Source organism: Myotis daubentonii, chromosome 3, assembly GCF_963259705.1.
Source record: "Myotis daubentonii chromosome 3, mMyoDau2.1, whole genome shotgun sequence".
Classification (NCBI taxonomy): domain Eukaryota; kingdom Metazoa; phylum Chordata; class Mammalia; order Chiroptera; family Vespertilionidae; genus Myotis; species Myotis daubentonii.
The window spans coordinates 195,831,070-195,852,813 of NC_081842.1; the positions used below are offsets into that span (position 1 = coordinate 195,831,070).

Here is a 21,744-nt window from a genome sequence, read left to right on the forward strand (position 1 = left end):
AGATGGGGAAGCAGGCTGGACCCTTTCCTCCTATTGCCCCAAAGTCCCAACAGTACATTGGAAAGAGTCCAGTCAGGGCACACCTGGAGACTTCCCATTCTCCCAGGTCCTTCAGGACTGGGCCTTTGGGGAGGTCATGGTGCCTCTGTCCCAGGATGGCCATCTGCCTCTGCACAGAGCTAAGCACTTGAGGAGGTGCCCAGAGGCCAGAACAGAGCAGAGCCAGAGTGGGCAGAAGAGCAGCAACCGGTGCAGGGGCAGGGCCAGTGATGCTGGCAATGATAGAAAACACTCCGTTACTGAGGACCTCTCTGTGCCTTAGTTTTCTCATCTATGAAATGGGTGTAATAATAGTACCCACCTCCTATAGTTCCTGAGATGATTAAATGGGAGAATTCACATAAACAGCTTGGAACTGTACCCGACACAGTGCATATGCCATAAACACTATTTTTATGGTTGATTGTTGAAACCGGTGATACACAGGCTTCTTCAGCCCACAGAGGAGATCTTTGCATTTAGAAAATTCACATTTCCAGCTTCTTGAAAATGTGAAAGACGAAGCATCACAGTGCCGGCTCTTCCACGAAGCAACAATTGTCAGGAACTGAGAGCCGATGGCGCTCTCCAGTTTATCAAAATTCCGCTTGACTCTCTACTTATTACAATGCCGTGCCTGGCTCCTGCCGGCGTTCGGTGAGCATTGTGTCATTATAGTGTATAGCAACTCTGCACTACAGAAATTATTGTCCCCAATTTCTAGGTGAGAAAACTGAGCCTAAAGAAAAATAACGATTCCAGGCACTTATTGAGCACTTTGTAGGCCAGGCTCTGTGCTAAGCTAACCCCCATTTTACAGATGTGCAAAGTGAGGCTCAGAGATGTGATGCCACTTGCCGGTGGTTACAGATGGAGCTGGCATTTAAAACCAGACTTCACACAGTGGAGCTGACCCCTCCCACCACCTCCACCCCAGTCCACAGCTCTCACCTCCTGACTCCCCGCTTCAGGGCCCAGCCTGCAGCCCCACACGGGCAAGCCTGAGGGGCATGTGCAGACAACAGGGGCTGCAGCTGGGCAGCCTGGGGCGTCAGCAGTCTGACCTGGGCAGGCAGGCAGAAGCAGCGGACTTAGGGAGACCTCCTGGCTCCCACAGAAATAAGCCAAGAGACATGATTAACTGCTGGAGTAGGAAGATCCAATAAAGCCAAAGACTCCACACCCAGGGATAAGAAAGCTAATTACTGCAGGAAAGGTCTCCTTTCCAACACAGAAATTACCCCCGGTCTCACATGGACTCACATCGCCACATGCTCCCCGGAATTCAGCTCCCTTCGGAACTGATATATTTATATATATATATGTACATGCATTTTCTTGTACAGAAATGTTAAATCCTCAAGATTAAGTATCTTCGGTTGGGGAAAATCAATTTACTCCTTTGAAAAGGCTGCAGTTGAAAGTCGTGAGCCTGAAACTTACTTTCTTGCCAATTTTACTGATAAAAAAGTCTCTTCATCCTGGCACAGCTCCCTGAATGGCTGCTCCAAACAATTCCATTAATTGATTTGAGTGACTGGCCCTGAAGCAAGCTTATTAAGGCTCCCAGCGGAGCTGGGGCAGGCAGGATGGCTCGGGAGCCATAGGTGTGTGAGACTCCACTCCCTGGTGGTGACCACAGCTCAGTCCAGTGATAGGACCTCAGGCCTCCGGTGGCCGGGCCCAGGGAGATGGAGAGAGGCCTGAGATTCCAGAAGGGACCCTACCTGCATCCCTGCTTATCTCAGACATGCCAGAGGGAAGCTTTTCAGGGATGTGTCCAGAATCACAGATTCACAGAAGGACAGAGTGTAAGAGGGCCGAGGACCGTGAGTGGGGGTGTTTGCGAATGGGGGCCCAAGATTTAGGACCAGCACAGTGGGTGGTCATTCTAGGGAAGTGGATTCAGACCCTCTGCCTGAAGGTGGCCGAGGGAGTGACTTTGCTGACACTGAGCTGGCAGAGAAGGGCCTCTTGAAACCAGCATCACCGCTGGCTTCCTGCCTTCTTGTCACTTCTCACCTTAACTGGCCAAGCTCTCTGGGGTCCTTTCCCATCTTCTTCATTCTGTTCCTTTACCACTGGAGGCTTTTATGTGTCTTTCCAAAAAAACCTATCAGCTTCAACACTCCCTCAAGCCCTCAAAGGAAATATCTCCTTTTATGGTTAGTGTTACTGGAAAGAGCATGTGTCTTAATGTCAGACAAGCGTATGTATAGGAGGAATGGGGTGTTGGAGGGAGGAGTTTGCAGAATAAGGAGAAGTTCTTACTATAGTCTGGACGCGAGGAGTAGGACAGGGCTTCCGGAATGATTCATTGTCAAGTTACTTTTTCCAGGCTTGAGATTTCACCAGTGGCTGACTATGTGCATGGGAGAGTGAGTGGGTAACATGGGTGAGGTGGAGAGGTAGATGGATGGATGGATGGATGGATGGATGGATGGATGGATGGATAGCTGGCTAGGTGGATGAATGGAAGGATAAATAGGTAAAAGGCTAGGTGGGTGGTCGCATAGTTAGTTGAATAAATTAGTGTATAGATAGTGTGTGAGCAAATGCATGAGAACATGAACATGATAAATGAGGGTATGATGGATGAATGAATGGATGGATGGATGGAGGATAGATGGATGGGTGGATGGATGGGTGGGTGGATGGGTGGGTGGATGGATTGCAGGCATGCACTAAAGTGTAAAGGAGCCCTGGTGCCCAGCTCTGGTAGAAGAAGGAGAATTCAGAAAGCAGGAGGGACCTGGATGGAAAAGGAGCTGAGGTGCTGGAGTCACTGAAGGGAGTATAGTACTTAGTTACCGTAACCAGGTGGGTAGAGTATCTGAGGAGTATGTGTACCTGGAAGCTGGGATGATAGGACTTAGGTGGGATGATTAAAGGAATAGTTAGAATTGATTATCTGAAAAAACAACCATTGGGAACAGAAATAGCTTGTGTGAGTATGTGTGTAAGAGAGTGTATCCGTTATCTATAGCTGTGTAACAAATGACCCAAAAGTTAGTGTCTTAGAACAACATGTATGATCTCACAGTCTGTGGGTCAGGGTTCAGCACAGCTTGATTGGGTCCTCTTGATTGGTTGTCTCATGAGCTACATTCAAGGTGTTGGCTAACACTGCTGCACTTCCAAGCTCCCCCACGCGGCTGTTGGCAGGATTCAGTTCCTCCTTGGCTGTTCTCCACTGACCATTAACTGGACGCTGTCCTTCGTTCCTGGCCATGTGGGCCTCTCCATGGGGCGACTCACAGCATGGCAACGGCTTCCATCAGGACAGCAAGCAAGAGTGCAAGCAAGATGATAGTTCAGTCTCACTAACCTAATTTCTGAGCGACATCCCATAGCTATGGGGTTGCGGGGGGGTGGAGGGGGCAGGCGTTCAAAGTAAGCCTGTGCATCCAGCACCCATGTAGGGGTAGGGGATTACACAAGGACTTGAGTCCCTCAATGGAGATCACTGGAGCCGTTTAGAAACTTCCTGCCACAGAGAATCTGAGCAGGAAAAGCAGCACAGTGGAAAGGACCTGAGGGATAAAAGAAGCGGGGGGGGGGGGGGGGGTGGAAGAGTCTGAATATCAGAAATTATCTAGAAAATAAGAAATGTCTGGGGAGTCAGAAGAGCTGGAAATTGGGAATGTGTTTAAGGGTAATAGTAGCTGGGGGGGGGGGGCGGGCATTGGGGCTGCAGGAGAAGCTGAGGTGGAAGAATAGCTGGGCGGATGGACTAGCTGGAGAGCACAGAAGGTCTGGAGGCAAGAGTTGCAGAAGCAAGAGAGTAACTATGGAGGTGGAGTAGCTGAGAGCAGGAAGAGCTGAAAATAGAACAGGCTGAGACCAGGGAGGAGCTGGGAGCAGCCAGCTTGCAGCTCTGGTGGAACATTTAAGCTCCAGGCATCTGAGCCCTTCCAGGCCTTTGGCTTTGGGGGCAGATAAACTTGCAGGTGAGGAGGGGCTGCTTGTCTGTGAAGTTGCCCCCAGACCCTGTGCCCAGGAGCTATCACTGGTGCCTGACGGAATCTGGGCTCAGGTGGAAGTCCAAGTGGGTTCCCGCCTGCTGCTTCGGAGGCCTCTCCTCCTCCTGGCGTGCCTGCATCTCCAGGAGCCACTGTCAGAGGGCACAGTCCTTATGGAGCTAGGGAGCACCCCACCTCTCCCCACCCCCACTGCCCCGACTCCTGGAAGTTTCTTCGCCGTCTCCTGCCCATCCCCAGCCCCTCGCCCGCCTGTTTGAGCACACCCATGCCATCATGCACGCCGGAGCTGGGCCGGGTGCCAGTCAGACGGGCTGACATCACAGACAGGCGCAGCCAGACTTGGAAACTGCCGGGTACAATGGGGCCCGCAGAGCCACCTGCTCCCCTGGGATCAGCGGGGGCAGGGCCGATCCCTGCTCAGAGTAGGCAGCTGGCAGGCCCTACATTCCCAAGAAATCTCATGAAGTTCATGCACCCGGTCTCCTTAGCAGCAGGGGGCATGCAGTGTCAGCCCCCTCTCCTGGCCCCTGTGCCCTCTGACTCTCCCCAGCCAGGCAGCGCAAGCACAGCAGCCTGCTCACCAGGCCTGGTCCTAGGGATGCTGGCTCTATCCATGCAGCAGCATCTAGCCCAAGACACTCTGGGGACAAGGGGATAGGGAGCCTGCAGACACCTGCTCAGATGGCTCCCACTCCGCTCCCCATTCTGCAGTTCTCACCCTGCTTCTCTCTCGCTGTAATGAAGTGGAACAAACAGAAACCCTCACCGTGGACAAGATCTTCCCCTGAGACACAGTACACAAGAGAGGCCGCTGTGGCTGAAGTGGGAGGTGGGGGCAAAACCTACGGAGCTTTGCCCTCATCGGCATCCACCTCTCCCTCTCTGCCCTCACAGTAGTCTCTGGGAGGCCATGCAAGTCGGTGGTTAGGAGCATGGACCCTGGAGCCAGCGGGTCTGGGTTTCAGGCCTGGCTTCAGCACTTAGTATCTGAGTGACCTTAGGAAAGTTACTTAGCCATGCCTCAGTTTCCCCACCTGTAAAATGGGGCTAACGGACCTGCCTCCTATGATTGCTGTGAAGACTCAATGAATAAATGCAGTGACGCCCTTAGAACAGGGCCTGCACATGTAATCATTCAGTAAATACTAGAGAGAGAACATTAATTTTTTAAAAGTCAGTGTGAAAACCACTTGTGCCATGGTCAAGAGCTAAGGGTTTCCAGACGGGGTGGCCTACATCTAGTTCTTGGCTTTATCACTTCCCGGCTGTGTGTTTGGGAAGTGCCCTCCCAGGGCCTCAGTGTCCACATCTGAGCAATGGGTGGCACTCCCTCACTCTGAGGACTGTAGACAGCGTCCCATGTCCTGAGCCCTGCTAGGCAAGGTCCCCAGTGTGCTCAGTAACTGTGTGCATCACCCCTCCCCTGCGGCCCAGAAATCCAAGATCTCCACCTTCGAGAAGATGTGGGCCTTCATGAGCAGCAAGCCCTCGGCGCTGGTGAAGAACAACGAGGAGGGCATCCAGAGGACGCTGACCGCCGACTACGCGCTGCTCATGGAGTCCACCACCATCGAGTACGTCACCCAGAGGAACTGCAACCTCACCCAGATCGGGGGCCTCATCGACTCCAAGGGCTACGGCATCGGCACGCCCATGGGTGAGCCCGGGGCTGCATGTGGGGGCCGGTGGGCGGGACTGGGCGAGGCCCTCACATCCACTCCCACACATAGTCTCCTGCTCCCACTCCCAGCTCCTCCCGCTGAGCCTAGCAAGGTGGCATTTCCTCAGCGCAGAGATGCAGGGGTGGAGCCATGTACCTTGGGAGGTCAGCCCGGGCCTAAGCAGAGCACTGGGGCCAACACAGAGGTGGGGGCAGCTCAGAGGTCATGCCTTCTCTTCCCGGCCTCACCCCTGTTGAGGCAGCCCAGACACAGTGATTCATAAGCGAGACTCCCTGCCCCAGGTGAGGACCCTTCCTCCCACCAGATGCCATATAGAAGGAGAGACTTCCGGCAATTGGGTGCCCCTTTGATGAGCTGACCAAGAGGTTTAGCGATGGCGGCTGACACCGTCCAGACGGACCGAGCGCCGCTGACATGTGTCTCCGCTTCCCACGTCAGGCTCCCCGTACCGGGACAAGATCACCATCGCCATCCTGCAGCTGCAGGAGGAGGACAAGCTGCACATCATGAAGGAGAAGTGGTGGCGGGGCAGCGGGTGTCCCGAGGAGGAGAACAAAGAGGCCAGCGCCCTGGGGATCCAGAAGATCGGGGGCATCTTCATCGTCCTGGCCGCCGGGCTGGTTCTGTCAGTGCTGGTGGCCGTGGGCGAGTTTGTGTACAAGCTCCGCAAAACAGCAGAGCGAGAGCAGGTGAGCCCCATGCCCTGGTCCCTGCACCAGAAAGGCAGGGAGGGAGGGATGGAGGGAGGGAGGGAGGGAGGGGATGATGCTGGGGGGTCACACCTCCTGCGCGCCAGGCCCAAGGCAGTGTCTGACCCCATCCTCGTCAGAGCCCACCTGCATCCCTTCCAGCGGGAAGCCAGCCAGGCCCACCTCTGCTCCGACTCTGAGCAAACCTCCCGTCACGGTTGTTCATGCCAGGCCAAGCCCCATCATCTCCAGCCGGACCACCGGCCTGGCCTTCCTGCCTCCACACTTCCTCCCTGCCACCCACTCTCCATCCACAGCCAGCACCCTGTATAAAACTTGATTCAAACCAGGCCATTCCCCTGCATAAAACCCTGCAGGGTAATTATGGGAGCTGGGTGACGGTTACATGGGGGCTCATTATCCTGTTCTCTCTCCTTCTGCGTGTATTTGGAAATTTCCATAATCAAAAGTTTAAAAAAAAAAGGGGTAAGAGAGAGGTTCGGCCCAAGCGTTCAGATGGGAGAACCTAGACTCCACCTGTCTGATTAATTCAAGTGTGGCTCTGGGTCCTGGGAGCAAATTAGAATCACAGGAAGAGCGTTTTTTAAGTGCTAATGCCCGGGCCTCACTCTCGGAGACTCCGTTTTAATTGGCATGTGGTAGCGCCTGGCATTGGCGTCTTAAGAAAGTGTACGGCATGATTTCAGTGAGCACCTTAGCGGGGAAGGCTGCTGTGCTGGGGGGAGCGCCACTCAGCACGAAGCTCAAAGCACTACGGGCCAGTGTGGAAAGCGATGGTCGTGAAGTCGTGTGTACAGGGGACCGTTAAAAACAGGCAGCTTTTACAACTGTCCAGAATGAAATGGTGTCCTCTCTAACCAGTGAGCCTGAGTCAGCAGTGCACCCCATGGAAGTGGCCAAGGAGATGTGTGGTTTTGTTTACAAAGATGTCCATTGACGTGTTAATTATTTTGTGAAGAAAAGAGAAAGAAAAAAAAAAAAACACAGGAAAAAAACTAAATGTCCAATAATCAGGAATGGCTGAAAAAAATTACATTTAAAAAAAAAAAAAAAAGACCTCTTTAGGAATTTCCATTATAATTGGAATGAACTCCAAATTCCACCAAAAAGCCTCCAGGATCTGGCCCTTGCCCACCCCTCTGACTTCCTGCTGCCCTCCCCGCCCCTCTTCTCTGCTGCACATACATCGATCTCCTTTTGCGTCCTTAACGCACCCAACGTGTTTCAGCCATGGGCCTTTGCACATGCTGTCCTAACACCTGAAATGACCTCCCCCCAGAGTGCCATCTTCTCAGCATCGTCTACTCATTCGGTTTCAGCTCAAATGTCACCTCCCAAGGAGCCATCCCACCTGCTCCTAAACCTTCTCTGTCCCATGCCACTGCTTTATTCTTAACAATAGTTATCACTGAAAGTATTCGTTTACATGTTTATTATCTGTTTCTAGTCCATCATTAGACCATTAGCTCCCTGAGGACTGGGACCTTACCTGTCATTTTCCCTGCTGTATGTCTAACACCTAGAATGGTGCCTGGCACATAGTAGGAGCTCAGTAAATATTTTCAGAATAAAGAGAGGGAGGTGAGGGTGATGTCCTGTGTTCGTGGGGGAACAAGAGGAAGTTTGGAGAGGTCCCACAGCTGGTAAGAGGCAGAGCCAGAATTCAAAGCCAGGTCCTGTTCCCTGCATCATACAGCCTTGTACAAGCTGCCCGGTACTGATTCCCTGGCCTCACTGGGCAGCAGTGGTCCCCACTGCCTTCCAGTCAAGCTGCAGGACAACCTCTGCCATCATACCCCTGCAGGCAATGCTGCACATTTGCTGTTGCTTTCGGTACTCACAGGGACCTAGGCCAGAGGAGGCCACTGCCACTCAACTGCCCTGCAGGGGCCTAGCTCCCCTTAGTTGAAGCCCTCCACACTTTCAAGTGTTTCTTAAATCCTGACTCTGAGCCAGGACTAGTGTGGGGGCTGGGCTCATGTGGGGGGTTGGGAGGAGGGCGGTGGGGCGGAGCTGACTGGTTCCTGCTCTCAGAATCTAGTGGAGAAAAGTCAGACAGGTCAACTCCTCAAACTTTAATGTATATGCCAGTCAGAGAGCCTCAGTGTGCTCATCTGTAAAATGGGTATAAGATGATACTATCTGCCCTACTATCTTTTTTTCATTTTTTTTTTTAGTATATTTTTATTGATTTCAAAGAGGAAGGGAAAGGGAGAGAAAGATAGAAACATCAATGATGAGAGAGAAGCATTGATGGACTGCCTCCTGCATGCCCCCAGGGGGGATTGAGCCCACAACCCAGGCATATGCCCTTGACCGGAAACAAACCTGGGTCCCTTCAGTCTGCAGGCCAACGCTCTATCTACTGAGCCAAACTGGGTAGGGCTTAATCTCCAAACAAGAACGCGATGCTCTGTAGGCTGCTACACAAACTGGTCACCTTGCAGGGGGCAGAGGGTGGGTGGGATGAAGGGGTGACAGAGACCTAGTGGCCTGAGCACAGGCGCGGGAGGAAGAGCAGGAGTTGGCTGTAATTGCAGGGCCAGGCCTCACCCATCTGCTCTTTCTGTCTCGCTCCCACCGCAGCGTTCCTTCTGCAGCACCGTGGCCGACGAGATCCGTTTCGCCCTCACCTGCCAACGTCGAGTCAAGCACAAGCCGCAGCCTCCCATGATGGTCAAGACTGATGCCGTCATCAACATGCACACGTTCAATGACCGCCGGCTTCCGGGCAAGGACAGCATGACCTGCAGCACATCACTGGCCCCCGTTTTCCCCTGAGCACCGGTAGGGTGGGGACCGCAGGCCTGGGGGCAGGGTGGAGGAAAGCAAAGGAGACTGGAAGGCACATCCCTGTCCCCACACTGGGCTTGGGGACCAGAGCTGCTGCCTGCCGATTGGGCCAAGAGCCCTCTGCCCTCACCTACTGGGAAACCAGCAGGCCCCCAGGCCAGCTGCTTGAGCTTCATCTCGTCTTGTTTCTTCTGTGGGTTTCTAAAGCTGCCAGCCGAGACAGCCAAGGCCAAAGGAAGCACATGCCTCTCTCAGGCCACGCTCACCTGCGCCTCCACCTTCCTCCACAGTCACAAGTTTCTGCCACGGCCCTGCAGGGGCCAGAGAAAATAGCTCTTTTATTGCCACTCCTTCCCCATCAACCCAGTTCTCCTGGGGCTTGACTACGAGACCAGAGACACACACCCTGGACATGGCAGGGGTGTTCTCATTTGGCTGACAGTGGGACAGTGGAAGCTACAAACAGAGGATGGCCATCCACATGCCTGGGCAGAGGGAAGACCTCATCCCCCGGGGGCTGCTCACAGGCTTCTGAATTCCTGCATTTGGCACCAACCATGGTAGCCCCTGTTTGGGCAAAGTTGAATGCAGAGAGCCCCATAGGGGAAAAGAGGAGTTTGGGGTCTGGGAGAGGCTGCCATTTTGAATTCTATGGTCAGTGTCTAATGGCCACGCTTCTTTAGGAGAGAGGGGGAAGAGTCGAAGCAAACTCTTCTCCACTTTCTGGGCCAGAGGAGAGACAACCCCCTGAAACTCTCAAAAAAGACACCCAGAGACTCAGCCAACATTTGAGGCCCAGAGGAACAGTGGTTTCCATGGAAATCCCATAGGCCTTCACGTCATGGGATCTTATTTTGCTGGTTACCAAGCTGCTTTTCAGACCCTGATGGCATGAGGGAGCTTGGGCTGTTTGCCTTCCACTCATCAGCAACTCCCCATTGCTGGCCGGTTGGCCTTAAGATCCTTCGTCATCCTGGGAGAAGAGTAGCCTAGATCAAAGTGAAAGTCGATTCACCCTTCCTCAAAAGAGGGGCCCAGGTCCCAGGCACAGGCTAACTTTGTGGTAGGTGGGAAAACTAGAAGGGCCCTAAAGAACTCCCGGCCTCCTGGTCTTGGCAAACCTAAAGATACCCCCCAAAAAATGAAGTTTTAGGGGGCAGGATATCATGGCTGGTAGAGGCTCCAAAGGTGGGAAGATAGAAGCTGCCTCTTGGAGAATTAACCAAAGACCCCAAACAAAGACACAAGGTCATCCTGGAGCCTGGTCTCTTGTCCAGAGCAGCTGGGACCTTGTAGGGCTTGGGGACCCGGCAGAGGAGTAGTAGCAGGCGGGGTACCAGTGAGGGGTAGACCAGATGGCCTGTAGGTTCCAGCCAGCTGCGATGGATGTTCTAGAGGTCTGTGACTTCAAGTGTCTGGGGAAAGAATGCGACATGGAAGGTTTAGGAACAAAGTGTCCTTAAAGAGAACCTGATAGGGCCAGTAGGGCTTCCCAACGCCAAGGGCAGAAGGCATTCTCCCAGCAGGGGATGAGGACTGAATCTGGACGGGGACCCAGAGGCACCAGCCACCCCCTCCCACCTCTCTCCTGTTTCTGCTTGAGGAGCCTGGTTAGGGAAGAGCCACATTTAGGTCTCAAGGACCTTCTCAGCTGGGGGAAAGGGTAAGCTCTAGCTCCCCCAGGGACTTCCAAAGCAGTAGAGCACAGTGGGCTCATGTGACAAGTACTGCCCCTCCTACAAATCAGAGCCACTCCAGCAGGCTGTGTGCACGGGAGGTAGAAGAGGCCGGACATGCAGTGTAGCCAACACATGTAACAATAGGAAAAGCCATGCTGTCATGAGCTCCTGGGTGCAAGAGTATGTGGTGCATATATGTGTATCTGTGTCTTTATATGTGTGAGTTTTGGGGACTGGGGGAGAAGGACAGATTTGGACATATACAGAGTCCAGGGCATGCAATAATAAGGAATCCTTTGGGTTCTGGTGTGTGTGTGTGTGTGTGTGTGTGTGTGTGTGTTTGTGTGTACACACGTGTCATGTGTGTGAATTGAGAATGAAGGAGACAATTCTGGACAAGCAGCAGAGCTCCATACATGTAAAAATAGGAGAAGCCATGTCATAATGGGGTGCTGGTGAATATATATATATATATATATATATATATATATATATATATACACACACACACACAATTGTGTGCGTATGTGTGTGTGTATCTGCATGTGCATTTGTGCACCAATGGCAGAGGGTAGAGGACAGAATAAAACCGGCAGCATTGCCAAATATGTCTTAAAGGAGAAGCCATGTCATCAAGGGATCCACATGTGAGCATGTGTGCACAAGTGTGTGTGGGCTCATGTGTGCAGCAGAGAGTGGGAGAGAGGACAGAACCAGACAGACATGCAGCAAGGTTCATGCATGTCATGTGTGAGAAGCCCTGAAGAACTGGAGTTTGTGAGTGTGTGTTTGTATGCTCACAAGCATGTTCAAGCACACACATGTTACAGCTCACTACAGGAGCAGAGATGGACAATCAGGAAGGCAGAGAACCAGGGTCTGTTGGCACTTCTGTCGTGAGGAGAGATCTTTTGTCACAAGATTTGCAAGTCTGTCTAGGCATAGGTACGGGAGACTATCAGGCACGGGCACAGGGAGACTGTCAGGCACGGGCACAGGGAGGCTGCCAGGCACAGGCACAGGGAGACTGTCAGGCACGGGCACAGGGAGACTGCCAGGCACGGGCACAGAGAGACTGCCAGGCACGGGCACAGGGAGACTGTCAGGCACGGGCACAGGGAGACTGCCAGGCACGGGCACAGGGAGACTGTCAGGCATGGGCATAGGGAGACTGTCGGGCATGGGCACAGGGAGACTGTCGGGCATGGGCACAGGGAGACTGTCGGGCATGGGCACAGGGAGACTGTCAGGCACAGGGAGACTGTTAGGCATGGGCACAGGGAGACTGTCAGGCACAGGGAGACTGTCAGGCATGGGCACAGGGAGACTGTCAGGCATGGGCACAGGAGACTGTCAGGCACAGGGAGACTGTCAGGCATGGGCACAGGGAGACTGTCAGGCACAGGGAGACTGTCAGGTACAGGGAGACTGTCAGGTACAGGGAGACTGTTAGGCATGGGCACAGGGAGACTGTCGGTCACGGGCACAGGGAAACTGTCAGGCACGGGCACAGGGAGACTGTCAGGCACAGGGAAACTGTCAGGCACGGGCACAGGAAGACTGTCAGGCACGGGCACAGGGAGACTTTCAGGCACGGGCACAGGGAGACTGTCGGGCATAGGCACAGGGAGACTGTCGGGCATAGGCACAGGGAGACTTTCGGGCATAGGCACAGGGAGACTGTCGGGCATAGGCACAAGTCGGGGCAAAGCGCTTAGGAGCTTGTGGCTGGTGAGTTCGTTTTTCCAGGCAGAGTGCCCTGTTTTAAGGGGAAAATGCCATATATTTGCAATTTCCAGGTGACAGGATTCTAATGAATGCATTTGCCCATTTGTTCTCACCAACCACGGATACTAACCAGTGTCCTTCTTCATCCAGTACAATTTCTTGGCACACATCCACATCCATGCTCATATCACACACACATGTGTGTGCTTCTGTGTATAACACTCCATGGACCTGTCATGTTTTCCTGAGGCTCTGCATATAGACAGACTGATGAGAGAAAGAAAAGGAAGGGCATGAGAAGAAAGACTTTTCATCAAATGAGTGAAGAATGGTGGATAGCAGAGGTACTATTCAGTGAGGGAAGTCCCCCAAGATACTGAAATGATTTGGGGGCTCCAAAACAGAAATGGGATGACATGCTGCGTGATCTTTCTCCACATTCCAGCTTATGTCCATATATGTGGCTCATGTTCAATGTCTAGCTGATGTCCTATGTTTGTCTTCAAGACCAGCCCAGGGTTCCAAGTGCAGTGGAAACCACTTCTGCCCAAGTGTGAGCTGTGTCTCTCGAGGACTCCAGGTTCCACTACGTCCGGAGGAGTGGGGTGGGAGAAGGTCTTCCCAGCAAGGGGGATCCCGTGGAACTCAAGTTTAGACCGGCCTGCCAGTGGGGTGAACTGAGCCAGGGCGGGTACACATGGGCACATGCATAGAGGTGCTGGGGTGGGGGGCTGGGAGAGATGGGGAGTGTAAATGCTGATTTAGATGGAGCAGAAGGTGGGACTTGCCTGAGCAGGTTCTACTGTGCCTGCCTGGCCCCACATGCTGGCCCTAAACAGAAGAGTGCCCCACCTTCCACCCCTATCTCCCACCTCACACCAGTGCCTCCTCTCAACCTGCTCGAAGTGGCCAAACTAAGGGCAGCAGTGAGGGGACACACACAGTAAGCCCTCCTTATCTCTCTCTCCCCCTGACCTGTCGCTGGTCTTTGCTGGGACACAGCTCAGACCCCCCATCACAGCCTAAACTCCACCTGGCTTATGCTGGCTCCCTCCTGGGCACAGGAAGGGGTCTCTAGCACCACTAGGTGAAGACTCCAACTGGCTAGAAGTCACTCCCCCTCTCTATGCTCTCACAGGGCGGAAGTCAGAACAGGACAGTCAGAAGTCCCCCCTGCCTTCTTTTCCAGGGGGTGCTATGCGTGGGTCTGCCGCTGCTTCTCACCACTCAGCATGAAGCAGATCCCTCCCCGAGCCACCCCGGCTATACACACAAACATCTGGAAACAGGCCAGACTCTGGCCCACATCTGGAATGGTCCTGTGTGGAGCACCATCTGGGAAGGGCCTAGCTCTGGTCAAACAGCTGTATGGACTTAACATCTGGGACTGGCCCAGCCCCCTAGACAGATGCAGAAAATGAGCCCAATCTTGTAGACAGGTCTCCAGAACAGACACATCTGGAACAGTTTCCCAAGGGGGGTGGACACATCTGGAATGGGCCCAGCCGTGTGGCATGGTGGAAGGGTCCTGTCCTCTGTCCCCATGCCCGGTTTGAATCAAGCCTTCATTCCAGTCCAGCTTTTGCCCTGGAGTTAAAATTTCAGAGCTGAGGCCATATGTGACGTCACAAAACTGTTTTTGGTAGAAGGTGAATGTTCTGTACAATATATATATGAATGTAAAAAGATATATATATGCTGTATATATATGTGTGTATATATGCACAGTGTATATATGACCTGTAGCCCATGTGTATATGCACTCCTCCCTGCACGTCTGCACACAGAGTGTACATAACCCAGCCAGTATGGGTGGGGACCAGGTGAGAGATGGGGGCTACAGCAGCAAAGTCTGGGACAGAGGCACCCTGGGCCAGGGATGCAGAGGAAGAGGGGGAACCCTGGAGGCTGGAGGATGGACTTTTGCATAGTAGGTGCCTCCTTGGGAGGAACGGGTAGGGGAGGAGCCTTGTCTCCCTCCGTGTCAGAAGCAGAACAGCAGGGCCTGTGACATGGGAGCGATGTCACGCCAGCACTGGGCTCCCGAGACCTGCTCTAATGCCTGTCTGCACAATTGGCAGGCAGATGTCAGGTTCCACCTGGAACATCCTCAGAGGCCTCTGTCGCCGACTCTCACCCGCACACCGGGCACAGCTCGTGGCTAGGGAAACGCTTTTTAAAGAGAATGGCCAGCATGCCAGTATGGTGTCCTGATGCCCTCGTGATTGGCCTGCCCTCGTTCCCTGCTTTCTAGGACGGACCTCAAGTCACCCCGCAGTGTGTCTCTACTTTACAGATCAAAGCTCTGAGGCCTCTGGTGCAGGGAAGCCGCTGTAGGCCCAGTGACCCCAGTTAAGAGTGTGTCCCACCTCAGATAACCTCCCAGCTCCATTTGACCCAGAGGCCAGCTTCAGAGAGAGACTGGGGAGCTGGAGATGTGAGCAGGACAGTGACATGGGCAAAAAACGAGAAACCAACAAGGCACTTCCTGTCCCATCAGGGCCCACGCCATCTGTCTGCCTTCTCTCCCCTGCAGCACCACCCCCAGCAGGGCGGTTGGCAGAGAGCCCCCAGAAGAAGCTGCAGACCTCCACCCCTGCCCCTCCCACATCTGTCTGTTCTTTGCAATTCTGATTAGCTAGTGGTCCTGCCCTGTCACGGCCAGAGCATCTCTGGAGCATGCAGGCGAGAGAGATCGGAGTGGGCTTCTGTGTGGCCAGCGGCCTGCCCTCTGCTTCGGCCCCATGGGTCAGGCTGGTCTGCACTTAACTCTGGGTCTGCCCAGGGGTCCTGGACAGAGCACATCTGCACCCAGCCCCCTGAGGAAGGGCCTGTCACTGTGCTCCAAACCCCCTCCCCATCTCTGCCTGGCCGGGCCTCCCATGATGGGGACTTGGGTTCCCGGCCCCTGGGCTGAGCCCCCAGCCAGCACCATGCAAGACCCCTGGCCCGTCCCAGCACCCAGACCGGAGTGCCTGGACGCCCCCACTCCCACACAACATGGTTCCCACACACTGGTCTCTGGGCCATTCAGGGGATGCCCTTTGTGGACATGCAGAATTTCTATGAATATAGTTTTTTGTAAACATTTTGTAACAATTTGGGTTTCATAGTAACTGTGTTACTTGCCAATCATTCTAGGCTAATGTAAATAAATTTCCAAACAAATCCGATTATTTTCCTTTTTAAGACACTGTGATATATCAAAGTGCACAGTTTGCTGTATGAAGTAATATGGTTTTAAATTTTAAATAAAGAAATGTTTCTAGAAAATGGGGCCCCCTTGAGGTGTGTTTTATGCTTCTCTGTCCTCCTTAGAACCAGAGGGTGCTGGGAGTGGAGTCACTGTGCCCTCTTCACCCAGGGCTGACTGTGCCCCGGGCCAGAAACCCTGGTGAGGAGCAGGTGGGGGTGGCTCCAACCCAGGCTCCTGGCTCCCAGTCAGATCTGGAGGGTGTTGTGTCTGTCCTTGACCTTGTCTGACCTCTGCCTTCCCTTCTCATGGGCGTGTCCCTCCCCAACTCATCTCCAGCCACATCGCGTCCTGGGGCGTTGCCATGTCCTTATGTGACCCTGTCCCCGTGGCCACCGATGGGGAGGCTGGGTGGGCCTCTATCTGAGTTTGGTTCATCAGAGGTCCTGCCTGAGTTTTGTCAAACTGGAAATGAGAAAACCATAAGTCAACTACCCCTGGAAGGTGGAAACTGTACATATAAGAAAGGTACAGGGAGGACATTTAAAAAAATTTTTTAAATATATTTTTATTGATTTCACAGAAGAAGGGAAAGGGAGAGATAGAAACATCCATGATGAGAGAGAATCATTGATCGGCTGCCTCCTCCACACCCTACCCTGGGGATCGAGCCCACAACCCGAGCATGTACCCTAAGCAGGAATCGAACCGAGACCTCCTGGTTCATAGGTCAACGCTCAACCACTGAGCCATGCCAGCTGGGCTCGGCCAGGGCATTTAAAATGCAATGGGATGAACATGGATGCTTACAAAATCAGTGAAGAGATGAAGACAAGGCCACGCTGGGCCTCCAGTGGCCGCAGAGCGCACAGAACTGACCCACAGCAGCGGTCCCCTCTGAGGCTGGTACTAGAACTGTGAGGTGAAAACCCAGCCAGAGCTGCAGTCCAGGGCTCCAGAAGCCTGGCCCGGGAGCCTGCTGCCACCACTGCCCCAGCACAGCCGCTTCTCATCACCAGAAGCTGGCGATGGACACGGGAGTGACGCTCCATGGCAGAAACGGACCCAAGGGGGCAGGAAGGTGGCCTCTGCCTCGCTTCTGCCTTCCAAGCTCGTGCAGACAGATTTAATTGGTAAGACTAGTTTGCATCCAGAACCCCCCACGCTCCCCTATGACGTCATCACTAAATCACAGCTAAATGGAGCATTTCCTAGGTGACAAGTGCTATGCTAAGTTTTCGACACATTTTATATCCTTTCACTGTTGTCTCCGACCCTGACTCTACAGGACCTTTCAGTCCACATGCACCACTTCTAACTGCCCGCAGAGTGACTGTGATTAGAGCTTGGGTCAGTCGGTCGCCTGTGGTTCAATCAGCTGTGACCAGAGTAAGTGAAAAGCCACATAATAAGTCATGGTACCCAGGTTCTTTGCTTTAGGAGAGTTGAGAAAACCGGAAAGTTCCGTAGGAAGGTATGTGGGCTGGGAAGATTTTCTAAACGATGTACCCTCCTTTCCCATCGGCCGACAAGGGCCAGGTAAGCCAAGCCCAGGCCTCAGAAACCCCTGCACAATGGAGAGGAGTTCAGGACCCAGCGGCTACCGTGTCTGGAAACTCTGGTCCAGCCTGGAGCCACAGCCCAGACAGAGGCTTTGGGTCCAGGCCAGGTGAGAGGCAGGGAGGGGTCCTGGGTTGAAAGCACCTGTCAGCCTCTGAGAGGCAGAGGGAAGGTCCTTTCCTTAGGAGTGAACACAGTGGGGTTCCAGGCGGACGCCAAGACCAGCCCACAGGAGCGGGGTTATATGGACAAGAGAAAAGGAAGAGACCCAGTAGAAATGAGGTCCACAGTGGGGGTGAAGAAACAGAATAGCCACTCACCCATCTATCTATCCCTCCGTCCACCCATCCTGTTGTCCACCCATTCATGCATCCATCCATCAAATCACCCACCTGTCTACCTATGTATGGCTTCCCATCCACCTGATTCATCAACCAGTTCATCTATTTATCCATCCACCTGTCTACCCACCCTCAATCCACCCACCCATCCATCCATCCATCCATCCTTTCACAGAGTTAAACAAATATTTTGTGTATGAGTCCCAGCTCTGCCACCTACTAGATGTATAACTTTGAAAAGCAACTTCCCACCCCTGAGGCTCAATTTCCTCATCTATAAAATGCATGATCCTAAACCCCCTCCATCACCTCTTGTAGAATGGTTGTGTGGGTTGCACGAGAAAAAGGCGTGTTAAGTACTTAGCACAGGGCTGGGTGTATCATAAGCCAACAATAAGTGGTAGTAATTTTTATTAAGAAAACGGAGAATGAGGAGAAGGAGAATTAGGACCGCCTATATGCTGAGCCCTCTGGGAATAGAGTAGTGAGCAATGAAGCACGACTCCTCCCCTAGGGCTCGAGGCTTGGCCCAGAACCCCATCTGTGACCGTCAGGGCTCAGCCAAGCCTCTCAGGATACTGGGGTGGCCCTGAATGTCTCCGGATTGGGCAGAGAAAGAAAGAAACTTCCTTGGCCCCCCAGCCTCTCTGAGGAGCCCATCTCCACCTGGGTGGCCCTCGCAGACACTGAGCTCTCTCTCTCTCTCCCCAAGGAAGAAAATGGAACCCACATTACCAGGCACTTAGTATCAGGCAAGCGTCACTGTGAGCACACTATGCCCACTTCCCGGGGACTAAACACGGATCCTCTGAAGCAGGCACTGTTACATCCCATTTTACAGCGAAGGAAGCAGAAGATCAGAGAAGTAAATGGACTTGCCCATTTTGACTGCCCAGGGAGCTCATGTGAGGAGAGAGAAAGCTTGCCGTGAAAGCATATGTTAAGTGTGAAGCATCAGGCTTACTATTGGTGAGGGTCCCTCTGCGCTTGTCTGTCAGTTTCCCCTTCTCCCGCCTCCCTCCCCCAGTCCACCTGCAGTGAGCCAGGAGCAGGAGCAGGTCAGGGCCCCGGAATTCTGGGGATGCGGGTCCCCATTCCGAGAATCAGGCAGGGCCAGGGCACGCGCTCCCCCGGGGCCTTGATGGCACTTCCTTGGAAACAGAAGCTGAGTGTTTAAGAAGCATCTGTCATTATGGAAACAGAGTTGCCAGACCATTTTTTCCTTTACTATTTTTACTGCGATTTCATTATCTTATGCAAATGAGGCCGCAGAAGAAGTCTTTCTGCAGGGTGGCCCATGCTGGGACCAGCCCCATCCAGGGATTTATTGCTGCCTCGGCCTCCAGACAGCTCAGGGATGAGGAGGCCCCGTGGAGAGGGTTTCCGGAGCAGCTGCCCTGCCCTGGAACACGCTCCTTCCTTCCAGACAAGCCCCCAGATCCTCCCTGTGTCCCAAGATAGCCCTGGTCCCTTATTTCCAAAGATCTAAGTATCAGCTCAGCCTGGCTCAGGCTCTGTCCCCAATTCCTCAGTAGTTGGGGCCCTTTGAAGACTGAGTTGCCAGTACCCAGAGGACAGAGGAAGAAAGACTGGAAGCAACAGGGCTTCCTCTCCCCGGGGACCTCTGGGAGCAGCAGGTAATATGCTGCTCCGTTTCCCATTCCAGGGGAGAGAGCTGGGAGACATACACACTAATCTTTGGGTCAGGCTGGTCCCAGGTTTTCAATCCCCGGTGCTTCTGGCAGGCTGCAGGCCGCAGGCCGCGGGGTCAGCGCTGGGGCAGGACAAAGCTTCCGGGAGAGCAATGCAGTGGTGGCAGTAGGAAGTTGGGCATTTTGTGCAGAAGTGATAGGATAGGAGATCCGTGCAAGACACAGCACCTGCTGGCTCCAGGCATCTCCCAGCCGGCTGTTTCCTCCCAGTGAGGTGTGCTGGTGAGGCACAGGCTCTCCCCGGGACTCCAGCAGCTTCCAGATGTGGAGAGCTTTTCCTCCAGGAGGTTGCTGCCTCTGCCCCCTCTGGCCTAAATCCTCTACTTCAAGTTTGCAGTGAGGATCAGCTTCCCTTCCTCCTCCCCAATTCGGCCTCAAGGCGCTGAGACTTCTCTAAACTCTGATAAAGCACCCTCTGGCCCAAGCATTGTGTAAGAGCCTCCGCCCTGCAGGCTGAAGTCCTCAGCCCCACATTCCCAAGGGCTGGGCAGGGGGGAGACAGAAGATGTGGGAAACCACACGTTTCCCAGCCCCACTCACCTATGGAGGAGGATGAGGTTGCAAGAGTTGCCATAACCCAAATGTCAGCTCAATTCTGTGCCCTCAGCATACCCCTAGCCTCCAGCCCCTGCAAAGTCCAAGGGACAGACCACCTCTGCACCCAGAATGGCCCTTTCATCTGATGATCAGAGGCTTGAGAACTCTTAGTGCTCAGCTCCAGAAGTTGTCATTAATAATAATCTTATATAATAAAAGTAAAGTAAAAGAAATAAAGTAAAGTAAAAGGAATGACCAGAATGACTAGAGACCAGAACACCATGGCCCCTCGCCCAGGCTGGCCTCGCCCCCCAGGGAGCAGTTAGGAGCAATCAGGCAGGCAGGCAGGCAGAGTGGTTAGGGGTGATCAGGCAGGCAGGAGAGCAGTTAGGAACCAGCAGTCCCAAATTGCGAGAAGGATGTCTGACTGCTGGTTTAGGCCTGATCCGCAAGGATCCTTGCAGGATCGGGCCTAAGCCGGCAGTTGGACATCCCCTGAAAGGCCCTGGATTGCAAGAGGGTGCAGGCTGGGCTGAGGGACCACCCTTCCCATGCACGAATTTCATGCACTGGGCCTCTAGTAATGACAATAAGAATATGATGGTGATGATGATGATGATGATGATGATGATGATGATATGCTCCAGCTAGATGAGTGACAACACCAGGCCTGACACTGTGCTTAGCACTTCATATACCTAATGTCACAGAATTCTCACCATAACCCTATGAGCTCAGGGAGGTTAGCCCCAATTTACAGATGTGGAAACTGAGGTTAAGAGAAGTAAAACAACTCTTCCCCAATCACCCAGGAAGCATCAGAATGAGGCCCCCAGGATGGGACTTCTGTTCCATAGATTTGATAAATGAGTGAACGAGTAAATGAATGAGTGAATCAGAAAACAGTCAATGATCAATGCTGTTTCCATACACTGGGGAATTTCTATGCTTATAGAAAAAACAAATCCAAACTTGATTGGGCCAAAAATGAGAATTACTGATTACAGTCGCTTGCAGGAACAACCTACCATTTATGCCTAATTGTAGTGCAGGCCAATAACAATTATGCACATCAATAAATGTGTCAGATTAACTTGGTTGTAAGTTTTACTTGATTGCAACGCTTAACCCTGTTGCGGCTGCTCAGACTTGGGAGGCTACGGCCATTCCACCCAGTTCCCGTGGTTCCTTCCCGAAACGGGGAGGGCCGAGGGCCGTGGGCAGCGGGAGGGAAGTGGGGGAGAAAGAAGCATCCCTGCCCCGCGGCAGCGGTCCGCCCTGGCACGCTGGGAGAAGGCAGTTTGGCAGGGGGTCTTTGCAGGGCTTGCAACGTCACAAGCCTCCCTTTTTTCCCTCGGTGCCAAAGGCAGCTTCCTAATTAGAACATCCATAACCCTCAGCATCTGCTCCAAGAGAATTCAGCTGCTCTAAGATGGAGAAGTCCATTAACTTTATTGCACAAAACGTCGGACGTGCTTTTAGACAGAGGATCACTGCCAAGTGAGATAAACTGCAGGGACCTGCCAGAGGGACAGACCGGAACTTTCTGCGGTCCCCAGCTGGGTCTTCGGGACTCCCTCCTCTCCCTGCCTGATGCCCTGGGGGGGGGGGGGGAGGGGGTATTGCGTCATCCTGAGAGGCAGGAGCTGGGGAAATGGTGAATTTCAAACACAGGTGTAGCCCGAGCACCCTGGCCTCGTCATGCAAGCCCGCAGCCTGCTGAATGTCCGCACCAGACAGGCACCATCTGACTCCCAGAATGCATCGGGATTCCCACCCATCGTTGG

The 21,744-nt window shown here is 53.4% G+C and overlaps 1 protein-coding gene across 2 annotated transcripts in view; it reads left to right on the forward strand.

The window, feature by feature from the left end:
* The window catches only part of GRIK3 (glutamate ionotropic receptor kainate type subunit 3), a 196,676-nt gene extending 182,181 nt beyond the window's left edge, over nucleotides 1-14,495 (forward strand). Inside the window, exons 14-17 of one of the 2 annotated variants that reach the window (XR_009452018.1) lie at nucleotides 5,457-5,679; nucleotides 6,143-6,393; nucleotides 9,001-12,303; nucleotides 12,388-14,495. Coding sequence is in view for 1 of the 2 variants with exons in the window: in XM_059690155.1 (XP_059546138.1) it covers nucleotides 5,457-5,679; nucleotides 6,143-6,393; nucleotides 9,001-9,195 (669 nt within the window). In the remaining variant the exon portion in view is untranslated. Of the gene's footprint in view, nucleotides 1-5,456; nucleotides 5,680-6,142; nucleotides 6,394-9,000 lie in introns of both variants that reach the window. The other variant, XM_059690155.1, reaches the window with a different exon arrangement.
* The last annotated feature ends 7,249 nt before the right edge of the window (nucleotides 14,496-21,744 follow it).